The sequence below is a fragment of the Marmota marmota genome, unplaced genomic scaffold (assembly GCF_001458135.2).
Source record: "Marmota marmota marmota unplaced genomic scaffold, marMar, whole genome shotgun sequence".
Taxonomy (NCBI): domain Eukaryota; kingdom Metazoa; phylum Chordata; class Mammalia; order Rodentia; family Sciuridae; genus Marmota; species Marmota marmota.
In genome coordinates, this window is record NW_025999990.1 from 3,429,245 (window position 1) to 3,447,891 (window position 18,647).

The 18,647-nt window shown below is 36.5% G+C and overlaps 1 protein-coding gene across 4 annotated transcripts in view; it reads right to left on the reverse strand.

Moving 5' to 3' along the window:
* Nucleotides 1-18,647, reverse strand: part of Nln (neurolysin) — a 100,789-nt gene that overhangs the window by 43,502 nt on the left and 38,640 nt on the right. For all 4 annotated transcript variants that reach the window (XM_048806095.1, XM_048806097.1, XM_015482296.2 and 1 more), the window contains exons 2-5: nucleotides 17,912-18,171; nucleotides 13,744-13,892; nucleotides 2,895-3,002; nucleotides 552-654 (exon numbers count right to left, since the gene is read on the reverse strand). In XM_048806095.1, the coding sequence (XP_048662052.1) occupies nucleotides 552-654; nucleotides 2,895-3,002; nucleotides 13,744-13,892; nucleotides 17,912-18,171 (620 nt within the window). The remainder of the gene's footprint in view (nucleotides 1-551; nucleotides 655-2,894; nucleotides 3,003-13,743; nucleotides 13,893-17,911; nucleotides 18,172-18,647) is intronic.

The following is an 18,647-nucleotide window of genomic DNA, read 5'->3' on the forward strand; positions in this document are numbered from 1 at the left end:
AAAAGTTCAGGGCCCTGAAGGCTATTAAATACCAGCATAAATTACTAAAAAAGATTATGGGGAAAAATTATGAAATCTCCTCTGGACTGTCTCTAGAAATAGTTTACATTCTTATTAGCCTAAAGCCTAATTTTGGCTGTTTCAGTTGTTGTTTCTGTAGGAGGAGTGATGGGTATAGGAATTGCATGATTTTTTAAAAGAATACTTTGAATCCTGATTTAAGTTTTCTGTCTGGAAAGTACGGCAATCTATGAGGTGACATTATTTGCCTAAATTATATACTGTCTGGAAAGTACGGCAATCTATGAGGTGACATTATTTGCCTAAATTATATACTTTGGGTTTTTTTTTTTTTTTTTTTTTTTTTTGAGAGAGAGAATTTTAATATATTTTTTTTTTTTTTAGTTTTCGGTGGACACAACATTTTGTTTGTACGTGGTGCTGAGGATCGAACCCGGGCTGCACGCATGCCAGGCGAGCGCGCTACCGCTTGAGCCACATCCCCAGCCCTAAATTATATACTTTGATCTAGAAAAATAACAGAATTTTACCAAGTTCAGCCTTGGAAAATACCAGGAAGGTATCATCCTCATTGAGATTTTTGTTAAAGTCAATACATAGCTCACTCATTTTTTTCTTCATCGATTTGATTTCCTGAAATGTAGAAAAATATATATAACATTAGCAGTAAAAAGAAACTTTCATTTTTTATCTTAATTGGTTAAATAAGTTTCACTCTTATATGCAGACTGGATTTGGTACCCAACCCTCAGGAAGTACTTTGAGATGTGCTTGGGAAAGCAGGTGCTGGCAGTCTTCTCCCTTATGCCTGTGGATGCAAGAAAGGCAAGTTTCGTGGTGCATTATAAATTAATTGTAAATTTGAAGAACTAAACAGATTAATAATTATAATAAGAGTATGTAAAAGTTATAATAAATGTAGTATCTGGTACACTGTGCACACACAATAAATAGATGTTTGATAAATTAATAAATCTAGTAGCCCATCACCAATAAGCATATTTCTAATCTTTTCCAATTCCAATCTTTTAATTAAGTAATCTGGATCTGGTGCTGAAGCAAACCAAGAGAAAAGTACTAAGTAATTAATTCTAAGGTTGTTTTGGAAAAAAGGTAATATCTTAGTTTTACAAAGCATTTGCTAACAAAGGTGATTTATGAACCTTAACATTTGCATCAAAAGTATTAGGTGGGAGATCAATAAGCAAGAAAACACAAGGAAAACTGTATCAATCTGTCCCATTCTTCTAACAATGCTACATCAACTGGGAACCTGTTAGAAATGAAGTTTCCTGAGAACCTACGTTAAACCTACTGAAATGCCAACTCTTGAGAGTGGGGTGCTATAACCAGACTTTCAACAAGCCCCACAAGTAATTTCAGTGCACTTTAACTTTGAGACTACTGCCTTAACACATATTGTTCACTGCTTTTCTTAGGATACTTTGTCTTTCCAATTTCCCTTCCATCACTCCTCCTTTGATCCTATCTGAAGTTCCAGGGGTGTATCCTCTACAAAGTTGAAGAAACTACTCTATCTTCCTTGTGGTGACTTGTTCAAATAACCCAAGCCTGGCATTCCTCTAACATTTGCAGAAAAGTATTAGGTTGGAGATGCAAGGAAGTAATAAGCAATCTATAACAAAAAAATTTGATTAATGTGTCCCATTCTTTTGACAATGCTAGATAATGAAATTTACTTAAACTACACTGGTTCTCAAACTGTGGTGTTGATAAGAAGCATCAGTGTCTGATGGGGGATTGAGGATTAGGTCCAAGATCCACTGTGAGTCACAAAGACACAAAGGGAGGTTTGATAGGAGCTTCCCAAAGTCCTTCTGGATGGGGGGAGTTTTCAGCTACTTTAGTAATAAAAGGAAGTCAGCCTTTGGATAACACTAATACTAAAGAAGACAGAATAGAGGCAAGAAAAATCAGGAGGCACCACTGGTCATCTAGATTCAAATAAACCATAAAGCCCATTTACCTCTGCATCTTCCAGTTACACAAATGACTAAATATCATCTATTTTTTTTTAAAGAGAATTTTGTTAGCTACAACTAAACACATTGTACCCTTATAGTTTTCATACTATAGAACTGAAGGATTGGCCAGGAAGGCAAAGGGTCAGACAAGCAGATCAAGTGCCTTTCTCCTCCAATGAGGATGAAGATGACATAAGGTGATCAAAGGGCATTGAGGTGGCAGAAGGGTACATGTCTCAGTGGTGCCTTTATTTATATCTATCATGATGACATTTGGGCTGGATTTCTTTCAAACTTATTTCCGGGTCTGCTCTCTAGAAGACTGATCTGGAAATAAATATGAATTATATTTCCTGTCTAAGAAGAATGAGGTTAATTCTGCAGCCAAGTTTAGTTCTGAACCTAGAAGGATTGGCCTTAGACAAAATAAAATTTTGAGAAGCACTTTCCAGCAGCTAATCTCTCTTTATAAAAGAAGCATATATCAATCATAGTATGCTCCATTCCAAAGTGCTGGTTTTAAAATTCTCCATCAAAAAAGAGTTTATTACCAGTGCTCTATCTCTGTATGTCCAAGAGAAAGAGCATACAAGCCAACTATTAAGATCTCGAACCAACAAAGAATATAAAATAGATCAGGGGAAATAACCCAATACACATAAAACAAATAAAACCTGGACAGAATTTAAAAACAATTATTAGTTGTTTGTCAGTACCATGAGGTTAACAGGAGTTACAGGATTTAAAACATAGAATACCAAACACATTGTAAATGCATCTTTATTATGGGTTATTTTATTACACTCCAACTGCTTCCCTATTTCCTTATTTCTGTTGTATTTTATTTATTCATTTTGTCCCCAGTAAGAAAAAGAAACATAAACTCACATTTTGTACTTGTTCTGGAAGATGGAGTCCGTTCCTTTTTCCCATTTTAACTGACTTTTCCAAGTATCGTCTGGCTTCAGGCTTTATCTTTTCCAAATCACAAGTTTCCTGAAATTAATAAGTGTGACAACCATTTCTGTTGCAAGTGCATGCGTAAATTATAAACTATGATGCCAAAGCAAATTTATTCATCATCTCTGTTGAGCTGTGAAGCACCTAGGTGATTATAAGGCAGGCTCTTTTAAAAACATAATTTCTTTTATGCTTCAGTGAGCTTCTGCTCATTTAAAACAGAAAAATTAAATAAATATAAAGCTAACCAGAATTTTGTTGCCTTGCCTCAGAATCAAGAGTGCCCTTACCACTGGAAGGTGTGATAATAGAAGTATTTGCATAATCTCATTCTGAGCATTCTTTATGACTGAGTAGTCCTATTTTTTTTTTAAACACTTCTTATCACAAATCATCTGGATTTAATTTTCTGTCATTTGCTAACCTGGTTCTACTTGAAAGGCAGGAATAGAAATAATGGAACAAATGCAGAGTAGAACTCTTTTGCCAAAATACCAAACAAGGACAGCTGGATAAAACCCCAGTAATAGGCTTCCAATACCTCACAAATGCTTTCCCATCACTTGGCAAGAGAGATCAAGGGACCACAGCAAGCTGCATATGAACAAGTGTCTAGGGAAAATGAGTCAGCACTGCATAGAGAGGGGGAAAGCTGCTGGTGAATTTAAATCTCTATGCAACAACACAACACTCACCCAAAGAACAAAGGGCCCTGGAGGAGAATGGAAAATTCCCCCAGCTATAGACAGGTAATAAAAAGATCATGTTTCTCCAAAATAGGTGGCAGAACACTCATAGCACATCTGGATGACTGGTCAGTTAGTGGTCCCTAGTAGGAAATGGACTCCAGACAGATTCAGCAGGTGTAATGGATTCAGTCTGGTTGACAGCCAAAGAGTGCCTTCTGTCACTGGAGCTTTACCGACTTCCCATTGGCTGGATACTCTTTCCATGAAAGACCTGGATTGTTCATCCTTGAGCATTCCTAATTTTCCAGCTAATTAGTCTTTAAAAAGACTGCATTTAGCTTTAGAGGCTGCATTTTAGATGCTGATGTTAGGGTCCTGCTGCAATAATTACATAATTTTTAAAACATTTTGTTGCAGCAGGTGAATACCGTTGTATTTTAACTGAGGGTACTATTTGAGAGAGCAAACTGTATTTCACTTTCTCCACTAATAAATAATTTATGTCACAGTACTAAAGCACTTACTGTTCATACATTACTCAAAGTTTCCTCTGAGTTTACCCTCAGTGGAGGCAAAGAATAGTTAAGACTTCTTTTTTCCATAATAACCTCCTTTTGTGTCCCTTTAGAATTTGTGACCATGCTGGCATGATTGAAGTTGGAACCCTCCCTAGGTAGTACTGGCATCTACTGAAATCCTAGCAGCAGGTGTCCGCAATGGGAAGAAACCCAGAATGTCCAGGGAGATACTGGGTTATGGGCTGGCTCCCTCAGGGATGGCCAGCAGTTCAAATCACAGTGTTCATGCGGATGTGATTAACTTGGATTCATCTGGGCTGGCTTTAATAGCGTCAGGAAGTCTGTTCTCAAGTGTGAGGCATGGCAACAGGAGTCTCTAGACGGTACAATACTGTAAGTTGTACAGCTGGGAGAATCCAGGCGGTAGCAATGTGTGTGGAGGAGGAGGAATCCCCAGTGAGAAAGGCCTGGCAAGAGCTAGGCAGGTTGTTAAGAAGGACCCAGGTGAGTAGGTAGAGATGCAGAGCAGAGGGTCAGCCTGTGAGAAGCTGAGGCATGCAGCTGGACACCTACATAGACATTTGGGCTCCTGGGCCACATTTCACTCTGAGCTTGGAACAAAGGCTCATCACAAAGCCTCACTAGTTGACATAAGCAGACTTCCAACTACACAACTGTGCTTGATCATGAGGGGCCCTCATAGTGAGTAGGACTAAACTTGCCTATCTACAGGTAGTGAGGCAGCTATTTCAGGAAGCCTGGAAGTATGCTTAGGATACTCAAAATTCATTGTCTGGATTAAAAGTAAAACTACTTATACTCAAAAGAGGTGATTCAGGTACAAACAGGTAGAAGGATATTCTGAGAAAAATCAGCCATGAATTAGGTCCAATTAAAATATGACTAATTAGGGGTTGTGGCTCAGTGGTAGAACCCTTGCCTAGCTGTGTGAGACACTGGGTTTGATTCTCAGCATGCATATAAATAAATAAATAAAGGTTCAGTAACGACTACAAAACATTTAAAAAATTCAACTGACTAAAATACTCAAATAAAAATTCAACTTACCACAGAAATCATGCTTAACAAAAATCTGACTCAATTATAACCAGACACAGCTTGCTAGTCATAGTGAGGTCTCAGGCAATCTCTGGAGGTTTCTGGAAGGAGTGAGGCAGTTCTAAAATGCACTTCTTAAGCACATTCCTGTTCCAGAGCCCATCATGATAACACTCTCCTTTATGATCTCCAGGCAAGGTCAGAATCCCCCTCCAGGGATCTTTTAAGAGGGAACTGAAAACACTTCCAGACTGCTTTGCTGTCATACTTTCCTTCCTGAACAAGGCTTTCTCCCCTTGAACCTGAACTGGGCCATAGGCTCATGGAGGAGGTTTGTCCAGGGAAGGGTAAAGTTCTCTGCAATACTTTTTAAATTTAAACGATCTGACAGTAAACACCCTTATTTTAACTTCTGTGGTGACAAGATTTATTTTCCTTTTAACTTCCTCCCGTTATAAAGAGCTTTTATGTAAATGTGTTAATATGTTCTGCCTGTCCCCCACCTCATAGGTATGCTTACGTGCTCATTTTATAGGCAAGAAAATGAGGTTAAATGATGTTCCCAAGATCACACAGCTTTCGCATGGTAAAAACTGAAGAAAGTAAATTGTTTAAACTCTCAGTTTACTACTTTTCCCAGTGTATCACAGGAATTCATGACCATCCTTGAAGCTTTATCACTTGTTAAAACTCCATAAGAAAAAAATGAGAATTTCCTTCATTTTCCCCAAATCCTTCCTACCTTTGTCTCCCTGACATTGTTCCTCCCCCACTCTTTTTTTTTTTGCAAGATCTTCATATTTCCAGTTTCTAATATACACAGGTAAAGACATTATTTTGGTGGGATTTGTCATACTGTGCTTACTTTGTATGCAAAGTAGAAATTATAAAGTTGTTGAAGGAACTCTGAAGATTGAGACTGCACCTTCCTCTATCATTTAAAAACGAATTCACAAACTTTAAAATCGCTAAGGAAATATAAAGATATTGGAATGGGCTATTGGAGCCTATTTCAAAAGATAAAATAGGGAAATAAATTGTTTACTTGTTTTATTTGCAGTTCAGTTTCCTTTTTCTTCTATCCACCCCCCAACCCAATCCATGATATTTATTGTTAGATTTTTATCCTACCACTACATTCCTGGACTAGAGGGATGCAGAAAAAGATCCTCCTCCTGACTACTGACTCAATATGCCATCCAGGATTCATGGCTTGCGTGACAGCTATAGTCTGAGGACACTGATGTAGGACACCACACTGCAAGAAGACACATTTTATTGGGGGCTAGTTGGATTTTATTCAGCATACATTTACTAAGCTCCTATTGATGTCAGACACTAGGGAAATAAAGCCAAATATTCTTTTTTTTTTATGTGTGTGTGTATGTGTGTTGGGGATTGAACTCAGGGCGCTTGATCACTGAGCCACATCCCCAGCCCTGTTTTGTATTTTATTTAGAGACAGGGTCTCACTGAGTGTTTAGTGCCTTTCTTTTGCTGAGGCTGGCTTTGAACTCGCACTCCTCCTGCCTCAGTCTCCTGAGCTGCTGGAATTACAGGCATGGATCACCACGCCGAATATTCTTGAGGTGCTTTACGTCATATGAAGGGGTAAAAAAGATCTATTAGGAGATGATGTTAATATCATGTAGGGTAAGAAAAAAAAAGACATTAAGTATGTAGACAAAATTGAGGCACAAAATGGGGGAACTGGGCCAATGGAGAAGCCCATGGTGGTTGATGCTTACATCTGGATCCCTAGGCTTTTAAAGGCCTGACAAAATTACAAGTTTCAGTATATTGATTATGAAGAATGACTACACGTACATATTTCAAAACCAAGAAAGTAGGTGGGGAGGAAAGAGGAAAGTGCTGGGGAGTGATATTGGCCAAATTATATTGTTATACTGTGTGCATGTATGAATATGTAACAACAAATCCTATCAGTAATGTTCAACTATAATGTACCAACAAAAAAAATGGAAGAAAAAAGAAAGAACAAGAAAAGCATGGTAGATAAAAGGAATTAAATTACAAATAAATTTTAGACAGTTTTTCATTTTTTTGGACATAGTTTTAAGGTACTGGCTCTTGTATTTTAATTTGGGACACTGGCCCTCCAGAGTTGGTGGAGTAGGAGAGATCACATTCATGCCCCAAGTTGGCCTGGGGGCATAGTTTAGTGGCAGCACATTCTGAGCACAGCTGCTCAGAATGCCAGAGGCCCTGGGTTTAATCCCCAGCACCATAAAAACAAAACAAAACAATAAAAAACAAAGAAATCAAGCATCTATACTTAATCCCATGACCTATACATCAGCACTAACATTAAAACTTCCCCCTTTAAATCTCTCGTTGGCCCACAACTCTGAAAAAATATAAACAATATTACAAAAGTCATTCTATTTTGCTTGCATAATTCAGCCTTTATTTTACCAAAGAATTCCTCTTATGCATTTATTATTTAGTAGTAATAAAATATGCCTGGATTGTTTTATCTGAAGACATGTACATTTTCTCACTAATATAGCTAGAAATTCCATGTATGAAACCTTCTTTGCTTTTTTCTTTTTTAACTTAATGATTGAAAAATCTTTTTGAGATCTGGAAAAATACTAAGACCTATGGCCATAACTGCTGGTTTGACATTTGGCCATTTTCAAGCTAATAGGATAAAGAAATCCTTTTTTTCTTTTTCTTTTGGTGGAATTACATATTCATTTAGTATGTTAATTGTAATGAAACATTTGATATTCACAAATGAATAAACCTATGTATATGGAAGATATAAGAACAACTTAAATCCATACTTCCCTTAAGATACAGGATATTAACAATGTTGTTGCATTTACTAATACAACTGGGAATCTAAAAAAGATAAATGTCCTGAATTTTATGATAAACAATTTTCCTGTTTTACCACTTATCTATATATTGTTTAGTTTTGAGCTTTATAAAATGACATCATGCTGGTGGAGTAGAAGAAGGAGAATCAGGGAGGGAGGAAGGATGGGAAAGGGGAGGAAATATGGAATGAATTGAACGAAATCATGTTATATGCATATATAAATGTACCAAAGGAATTTCTTTATGTATATAATCAAAAAATAAATAAATGAGCAAAATAAAAATCAGAGAATAGAGGAAGAAAAATATGGGGAGAGAGGAAGGGATGGAAAGAAGGGGGAACAGGGAATGAAATCAAATTTCTTGCATGTATGATTTTGTACACACAATGTAACCCACTACTGTATATGACTATAATGCTCTTAAAAATATACACACACACATATATGTGTATATATGTATATACACATATATGCATGCTACATGCAGCACATTGCAATTTTTTCTTTCATTGTTACTTAGATTGAGACATATTTATTGTTCCATGGTTGCTAGTTTCTTAATTTCAATGCTATAAAATATTCCACTGCATAAATGTACCACATTTGGTGTTTTTTTTGATGGACCTTTATTTTATTTGTTTATTAATATGTGGTGCTAAGGATTTAATCCAAGGCCACACCTGTGAGGCAAGCGCTCTACCACTGAACTATGGCCCCAGCCCCATGTACCACATTTGATTGATCCATTTTGTTGCTGATGGAAATCTGGGATATTTCAGTGTTTTACTGTTATAATGTTGCTATGAACATTTGTCTAATTTCATCTATGAACACATATCGCCAGCTAGCCGGACTGGCGACCTGAGCTGGCTTCACAAGAGCTGACCACGTCAGTAACTAAGAAAACAGCAAAGAAAGCACACAACACACAGAAATACGTTTTGCTTGCAGGAATCAGGGATGGCTCTCAACCTTAAAGGTCCACTGGAAAAGAGAGAGAAAGCACACTTGAGACCCTATTTATTGAAGGGAAGACACTTGAGAAAGTTCCACCCAAATGAGGCAAGGGATTGGGTTTCAGCGGGGTGTAGCCCAGGAATGCCCACTCCCAGAGCTGTAATTCTTTGTGGAGCAAAGGTGAGGTCCGCCTGCTTTGAAGCCAGTTTCACACATCCATTACTCAAGGCTCAGCTCCTACGTGCTCAGCTCCTGTTTATGGCAACCCCCAAGAAACACACACAAAAGTACCTCTAGGTTAATATTGAGGCAGAGGTGGGGAGGTTACAATAGGTTGTAGAGAGTTTAAGATCAGCTTTATAATACTAAGGTTTTCTCCAAATTAGTTATTGCAATTTTTAACTAATTACATTTGTACTAGCAGCGAATGAACATTCCCACTGATCAACATCCACAAAACACTTTGGCATTGTCAGACTTCTTAATTTTTGCCAATTTCATGAGTGAAAAATAGTAACTTATTGAGGTAATTTGCATTTCCCTGATTATTAATCAGGTTGAACATCTTTTCACACGTTTATTTGCCATTTGTGCTTCTCCTGAATTATCTCTTCATGTCATCTGTCCATCTTTCTACTGTGATGTCTCTGTTTCTAATTATAGTAGTTCTTTATATATTGTAGAATGATTTACTAGTGCAATGTTTCACAATATTTCTTTTTCCAGTATTTGTCTTTTCATGTTATGATCAGAAGTTCTTTATTTTAAGGTAATCAAGCATATTAGTCTTGTATGTCACAGTACTTCTCATGTCTTATTTAAGAAATACATTCCTGCCCAAATATCATAAAAAAATCCTATATAAACTTCTAAAAGCTTTAAACTTTAGAATTCTAAGATCTTTTTTGGGGGGGAGGGGCGGTGAGTAACCAGGGATTGAACTCAGGGGCACTTGACCACTGAGCCCATCCCCAGCCCTATTTTGTATTTTAGTTAGAGGCAGGGTCCCACTGAGTTGCTTAGCACCTCGCTTTTGCTGAGGCTAGCTTTGAGCTGGCGATCCTCTTGCCTCAGCCTCCCAAACTGCTGGGACTACAGTCGTGCACTACCTTGCCTGGCTTAGAATTCTAAGATCTTAATGCATTAGGAATTCTTTTTCACTTTATCATAAGGAAGAGATCCAAGAGCTCATGTTCCAGCCCCAATTACTGAAGGCCTGTTTTCCAAACCTTGTTTCTTACTTTCATTCTATGAACATTTATTAAATCCATCCTTTGTATCAGGCTTTCTGCTGGAGGTTCAAAATAGAATCAAACAGAATTGGGTATAAAGGTGAAATCAGACAGCTCTATTGCTATACAGATGTAGGTAGTATTACTAGTCACGCACTGGTGGGGAGGGGAGGAAGACCACAGCACACTGCTTAGTCTTGTGTTCCACTATGATTTCTTATGTCCACTGAGTCAACAAGTTACTTATTTTGAAAGTTTTAAATCATGACTACAAATTAATTGATACTCCCCAGACTGTGATGTAGTATCCCTTAAATCTGGGCCCCTCACAGTGACTGGTCTTCTATGCTAGCTTTCCATTGCTATGTCAAAATTTAATCAGTTTATGAGTAGGTAAAATTTATTCTGACCTGTAGTTTCAGAGGTTTCAGTCCATGGTTGCTTGTTCTATTGTTTTTCTGGGCCTGTGGCAAAGCAGTTTATCATGGTGTCTGGGAGGTAAAGAGGGAGAACGCAAGGGACTACGATATTAATATTCCATTCAAGGGCATGCCCCCAATGACCTAACTTTATTCCATGAGGCCCCATTTCTTAAAGGCTTTACTACTTCTCAATATTGCCACAGGCTGGGGACGAAGCTTTCAACATATGAGACTTTGGAGATCCAAACTGTAGCATCATCTAATATAACATGCAGTATATGGCAGAAGTGAAGCTATGCAATTCCAAAGACAGGTCAAAGCAGTTCCTATGTGGTTTCCTGGCACACTGGTGTTGGGGCCCTGATTCTCCAGTACAGAAGTCCTTCTACCCTAATGCAGTCATGTGGAAGAAAGCCCAATTAACCCACATAAAGAGATTACTTGAGTATGTCCCCGTGTAATGGACTGAACTTTGTCCTTTCAAAATTAATTTGTTGAAGCCCTAACCCCCAGTGACTCTCTTTGGAGATGGGCTTTTGGGAAGTAATTTAGGTTAAATGAGGTCAAAGGGTGGGTTCTAATTTGAAAAGACTGGTGAAATTATAACAACAAGAGGAGCAGATACTCATCCCCACACCCCAAGCATGCACTGAGGAAAGGGTGTGAGCACACAATGGAAAGGGGCAGTCAGAGAGTTCTCATAAAAACCTGATTATCTGGCATTTCTTATCTCAAGACTTCTGGCCTTTAGAACTGTGAAAAAACTAATTTCTGTTGTTTAAGTCACTCAGTTTATGGTACTTTGTTACAACAGCCCCAGCTGATCAAGCTACCCAGAGACTACACAAAGAAAAAGATCCTTGATCAGCTCCTTCCTGTCCACTTCAAAACTAGCCATCAATATTGGAAACTACATATGTGACCCCAAATCAGAACTGCTCAAATGACTCCTTCCTGAATTTCTGATCCACGGAAACTCTCAGAGAAAATAAAATGACTGCTCCTATTTCTGGCTGCTAAGTTTTGGGGTAACATGTATCAGTGGATGACGGGAATGTTCAGTGGGCAAGATTTGTACAAAGAACTGTGAAATGTAATTTCACATTTCTGTTTATTAACCCTAAGTGAAGAATATAGCGCTAGAAAGAAAATATAGAGCTAGAAAGAAAATTAGATTATTTGGAAATGAAATAAAACTAGGAGAATATAAAGGCCATCACTCATAATTATCCAATTTGGATAAGATTATATTTGATTATTATCTGTTTTGGTGGTATCTTGGGAACTCAGTATTATTATAGTAGAACATGCCTGAAGTTGCTGACTTCATATTAATTTAAGATCTGATTTATCCAGCTTAATGAAGGCTTTGTATAGTATATCATGGTTATCTTATTTTGCTTACACTATTAGCACAGAAAAAGAAACAGATTATTTGGATTATATCTAAGTGTCCTTTAGGTACAAATGGGATGAGACTTACTGCTTATTAAAGTATCCAACCCTAGCAGAAACCTGATACTGATTATTCTACATTATAAAAAATATCGTCTAAATAATTGCCTGTTAAGGAAGGTGTTTTAAAGTAAATAAATTCAAGTAATAACTTTCGCTGAAAAAGGAAACACAATAGTTAATATTTATTATTCTGATATAGCTTTCACAGAAACTTTAGAGGATTCTGAGAACATTCTGAGAATGTTCACCCAATAATCCACATGTAAGAGAGCAATTGCTCTGTTGGAAAGAGGAGAAATTATGGAACCAAATTTGAAACTGCTTTAAATCATTACAATAAAGTCCTGAAATGAACCAGCCCACCCCTTGATGAGCACACTGGTGTCTATCAGGTCACTAGGGTATGCTAGTCTACTCTATATGTAGCATTTATCCCCAAATTCAGTGGGATCAGTTCCAAATGTACACAAAATTTAAAAGTATGACAAGGAAATCTAAAGTAACAGGCTTCCATATCTAATATTCATATGACTCAGAGAAGGTGGAATAGTAACAAAAAAATTATTCCAAATGAGAATTTAGAAGTCATCATATGGTAGTTAAACTGATCTGAGAAACTTAGCGAGACCCTGCCTCATCAATAAAAGAAAACAAAATCATGGCATTTGCAGGGAAATGGATGGCATTGGAGAAGATAATGCTAAGTGAAGTTAGCCAATCCCCAAAAAACAAATGCCAAATGTTTTCTCTGATATAAGGTGACTGACTCATAGTGCGCTAGGGAGGGGGAGCATGGGAGGAATAGATGAACTCTAGATAGGGCAGAGGGGTAGGAGGGGGTTAGAGAGGGGGCAGGGGGTTAGCAAGGATAGTGAAATGTGATGGACATCATTATCCAAAGTACATGTATGAAGACACAAATTGGTATGAATATACTTTATATAAAGCCAGAGATATGAAAAATTGTGTTCTACATGTGTAATAAGAATTGTAATGCATTCTGCTGTCATTTATTTAAAAAAATCAATAAAAAATTAAAATTAAAATTAAAAAATGGGCTGGGAATGTGGTTCACTGGTTAAGCCCCTCTGGATTTATTCCCTGGTACCAAAAAAAAAAAAAAAAAAAAAGGAAGGTTAATTGAAGGAAATTGGAAATTCTAGGGAGAAATTCTGAAATACAGTATTTTGAAAATTTAAAGGGGTTTTTACGTAGAACTATCAAGTTCATAATGATTGAAAAGCCTTAGACTTATAGCTGTGCACACTTCTACCCTTGGCCTCTAATTCTTAAGTCAATGGAATTAGCAATTCAATATAAACCTATATGATACAACAATACATATTACTATGTAATGACCATTTATTATAATCACTGGAAACAAAATAAAGGAAAATTCAAACTCTATGTATGCTAGGTCAAAGGTTCTTACTTTCTTAATTTTTTGTTTTTGGTGGTGGGCGGGATTGAACTCAGGCCCTCACGTGTGCAAGGCTCTTATTTTACTACTGAGCTACATCTCCAGCCCCCAGGTTCTTAATTTTTTTGTTGTAGGTTTTCTTTCCCTTTAAAGGAATTTATAACACCATTTACCTGTAAATGAACAATTCTCTTAAATATATCTTCTCTCATACTCATCTCAATATCAAAACGAGAAAGTCTTTTGTCAGCTTCAGTACTTGCTGCCCGTACTTCTTTGTCAGAGGACACATGCTGAGGGAAGTCTAGCATGGTTCTTTCCACTGTTGATAGAGAAAAAACACAATGAATACACTGGACCTGCCAAATCAATATTAAAGCCAAATACCTCCTGCCTAGATGAATGATTATGCTGACGTTAAGTCTTTCATTTTATAGTTTCTGCAAATATTTCTAAGGCTGTCAAGAAACAACTAATGCAGGACTTGGCTGTTCCACTTGGCATCAACATGAACAGGAAGATGCACTGTGCACTTATCAAAATATTTTTAGGGTATAATTTATTAACTGGAAATGTATCAAGATAAAGCCATGTTTCCTATGCTGAGGCATCTTACGTTCCCTCCTTGGGAAGAGGGAACAGGATACATAAAAAGAGAACAATAGAGGACAGAACCTACTGGTTGTCAAAGGAATGGATACTAAAACAGAGGCAGCAGCTCTTGAAGGCTGGGCACTAGGTAATATGCTACAGAGAAAGCTGAACCTTGGAGAAAGACCGGCTCAGGATTGGAAAAGTAGAGACTGCAACCTGGGGTCTGGCAGAGACAAAGCATGTTCAAGAAACAAGCAGATCAATTTAGCAGGATGTGGTTTTCTCAAAATAGAACTTACCACTTTTTTTTTTCTTTACTATAGTCTTCTTAGAGAATCTAATAAAAGTTATGAACCTTATGCCAAATGTATACAGCATATAAATATTAAAATACTCTTATAATTTTAGAGAATTCTCTGAAATCTAAACAGACAATAAGGCTGAAAACCATCAAGTTAGCAGCTAGATACTGGGAGATGTTCCTATTAAACAATGATAGTTTGGTGGGGCAGTTAGCATCATGTTGAAATTGGTTGTTGGGTTTATCATATATTTACATTTTGACTTTAACTGGGAAAAACTCTGATTATCAATAAAATAATCAATACTATAGAACAAAACTGAGTAGGTTATAGTGATGTTTGTGGCTATGCTGTGACAATGAACACATTTTGATTATCTTCACTAATTTGCAGATGCTATGAAGAGGTAAAATTTACACATGTGATATAGATAGTAGAGCTATCCTTTACACACAAAGAAATAGTACAAACAAGCTACCTCATTCGTATCTGTCTTCTTAGAACACTGTTAAAATAAAGCTGTTAAAAATACCTGCCAGAAATATCGAATAAATCCACAGTATATATTTTTAAAAATCAAACTGAAATTTTATTTTATTCATCTTTTTTTTTTTTTTTTTTGGTACTGGGGATTGAACCCAGGGGCACTCAACCACTGAGCCACTACCCCTGCCCTATTTTGTATTTTATTTAGAGATGGAGTCTCACTGAGTTTCTTAGGACCTTGCTAAGTGGCTAAGGCCAGCTTTGAACTCACAATCCTCCTCTCTCATCCTCTCAAGCAGCTGGGATAACAGGCATGTACCACCATACTACCAAGAAATAGTACAAACAAGCTGCTTTAATCATATCCCGTCCTCTTATAACACTGTTACAAATAAAGCTGTTAAAAAATAACTGCCAGAAATATCAGAATAAATCCATAGTGTATATTTTTAAAAAATCAAACTATACAACTATGCAATCATATTTTAGCGTTTGGTTTAATATGCAATTTTATGTCTGTTGGCTAAGGAAAAAATGGAACAGAAGACTTAACTTTTAAAACAGACAGTATTTGTTTAAGTGATACAGTTCACTAAACAGTTGCCACTTTGGTTTGCTTTTAAAAATTAGCTCAAAAAGATATTAAGAAGGAATCAAAATTGTCCAAGAACTTAATTGAATAACATAAAATGTAGGAACCTAAAACCAGAAACATATTCTTAAACAAACAATAAAGCTGAAAACCATTTCCTTCCTTCCTTTGTCACAAAGACCTGGAACAAGACTTATGTTCTCCTTGCCAGACTATAAACAATGCAGATGCCCAGTCCCTGGCACTAGACTAATGAGATTTTAATGGCTACTGTGAGGTTAATGAACTCTCAGAAAATACATGGACAAGAAAAGGTTGTTTTTTAAAAAAAGTCTACCCTCAAACTGAAAAATTCTGATAATTAATCCACAAGACTTTTTGTTTTCCCTGTTGGTTTTATACCAGTCAAATGCATTACTAGGCAGGCACACCATCCTGGCTACAAATGATTGAAGACTGTAGTAGGCACCTGGACCAATGACAAGGACAAACCACATAAAGGCAGAAGACACACATGAAATTACCTGCTGGAAAAGCTCTGCTGAATAGGGACCAACTCCATCCCTTTGACTTTGACTAAGAAGACCAAGCAGATCCTTTCATTCAGAAGTTTAAACTCAAGACTTATAAGATGTAGTGGCCATTACTGAGAGTAGAATAGTTGGTAGTGGTGGTAGATATGGAAACAAATGCAAGAGAAGAGAAAATAGCCAAGACCTTATTACAGTGGGACACAGGGTAGAGAACTCTAGGTGATGAAGAGTTAGTAGGGGCAAAGAAATGATGAGGTCACTAGGACTGTGCTGGATTCTGAATCTTTATGATATCCACATCTGCAGCTTTTTTATATTCTCTTATGACTCCTCAATAGACAGTCAAGTTGTTTCACATTATCCTACAAAATATGTCCAATTCTTAAAAGTAACCAAAGTGCACCTTCATTCCTTATAGCCCAAAGGCTTTCATACATTATTAAAATAATATATGTTCAGTGCAGAGAAAAAATAAAGAAATGCATAAAGAAGAATGCTAAAATCAACAGTAAATCTCTCACCCAAAACATTAATCACTGTGATAGTTGATTTGACTTTATTTTTTGGCATCAGGGATTGATTTTATGTGTTATTTGATGATGTGACTTTTGATGAGACAAACATTTAATTGGTGAAGTTGAAAGTAGACTGCCCTCCAAAATGTGGGGAATCTTGTCCATTCTGTTGCGGGCCTGAACAGAACAAAAAGGTTGACTTCTCTAGCAAGGGAGAACTCTTCAGCAGACTGCCTCACATTTCATCTGCACAACTGGCTCTCCTGGGTCTTGGGCTTGCTGGTTCATTCTCCAAGTTTCAGACTTGCCACCCTCCCAAGTCATGTTGAGTCAATTCCCTATAATAATCTCTGTTTCTATACACACATACACAAACACACACACACACACACACACACCCTACAAACGCACACAGGAACACACATCCTATTGGTTCTGTTTCTCTGGACAATGCTCACTAATAAAACTATCATTAAATTTTGCTTATTTCTCTTTTAATTTTCCTTCTGTGTGCTTTTCTCCTGTCTTTAAACACTGCTTCTAACTGTAATTGTAATTTCTACAGAAAGTTATAGAGGATGGATGGGTCATAATTTATATAGCCATCAAATTGTGACTATAAACCCACAATTCTATTGGTTGACACTTTGGGGTTTTTTTGAGCTTTTGCTATAAAAGTGCCTATTTATACATTAATTTATACAAAAATTTTGTCTGTATTTGATTATTTTCTTAGAAAATAATTCCTAGTTGTGGCACAGCTGGGCTAGAGTATAAAATTCTTTTTCTTTCTTTCTTTTCCTTTGTTTTGGTACTGAGAATTGAACCTAGGGGAACTTTACCACTGAGCTACATTCCCAGTCCTTTATATTTTTTATTTTGAGACAGAGTCTTGCTAAATTGCTAAGGCTGGCTTTAAGCTTACAATCCTCCTTTCCTCAGCCACTCAAGTTGCTCAGATTATAAGCATGTTCTACCATGGCTGGCTTAAGGTATGGAACTTAAAAGTTTTGATATTTATTGTCAAAATGGTGTCCAGAAAACAGTGTAATAAGAGTGCACAGTTTATAGCATTTTTGCCAACATAATAAAATGTATAAATCTTAGGCAATTTAATTTTTGTTTGTTTTTTTAATTTTAAAATTTTATTTATTTTGCGTTTTGTATATTTTCTTAGGCAATTTAATTCTAAGCAACCAACCATTCTATACAACCAATCTCTCATAAAACTAGAAATCTGACTGCCAAAACTGAAAGCATAAAATGGTTTTAGATGTACACAAAAAGGAAATACAGATATGTTTGTTCATCCTACCCACCTATGTACTTCACTTCTACGTCCGCCAGCACCTGTAAACAGTTCTCATAAGTTACTTCTTCCACGTTGAGCATTCCAACAGCATCATACACCTGTTTGGTCTGTACAATGAGTTCCTCAGTTCTTGTTTTAATTTGCTCTGGTGAAAGATCCCATCTTAAAACATTTCTGCCAGCTGCAGTATAGGAAGACACTGTCTGAAGGGAAGATGTCACTTCTCTTCCTAATGTCATTCTGAGTAAAATCCTGGAACCACCAACCCTAAAAAGAATCAGAAAAAGAACAGAGATAAGTTATTTCAAATGTGTACTATAAAATTAAAGTTAAATCAGAGATATTTTTTAGAAAACAGATCACATTCTCTGAGATGAACACATATGCACGAAACTAAATGCTCTGGTGTTTTTATTTTTTGCATAATTATAGTTTTAATGGAATTCACACTGTCCAAACACTGAATTGCTTATGCAATGAAATCATAGAAAAATAAAATTAGATATCAGGGACATGATAACTGTCCTCTATAAATTAAGCTAAGTCTTAACTTTGCTAATTTCTACCTACTATATGTATAGACTCAAAAAAATTTTGCAGGTTTAGCAAGTAATCATTTGAGAAATTCTGTTTTTTATACTGAATACCAAATTTTTCTCAAAATTTTACATAAATAATTATTTGAATTTACATTATTTTATGTAATTAATTATTAATTTACATTAATAATGATTTGAATTTAT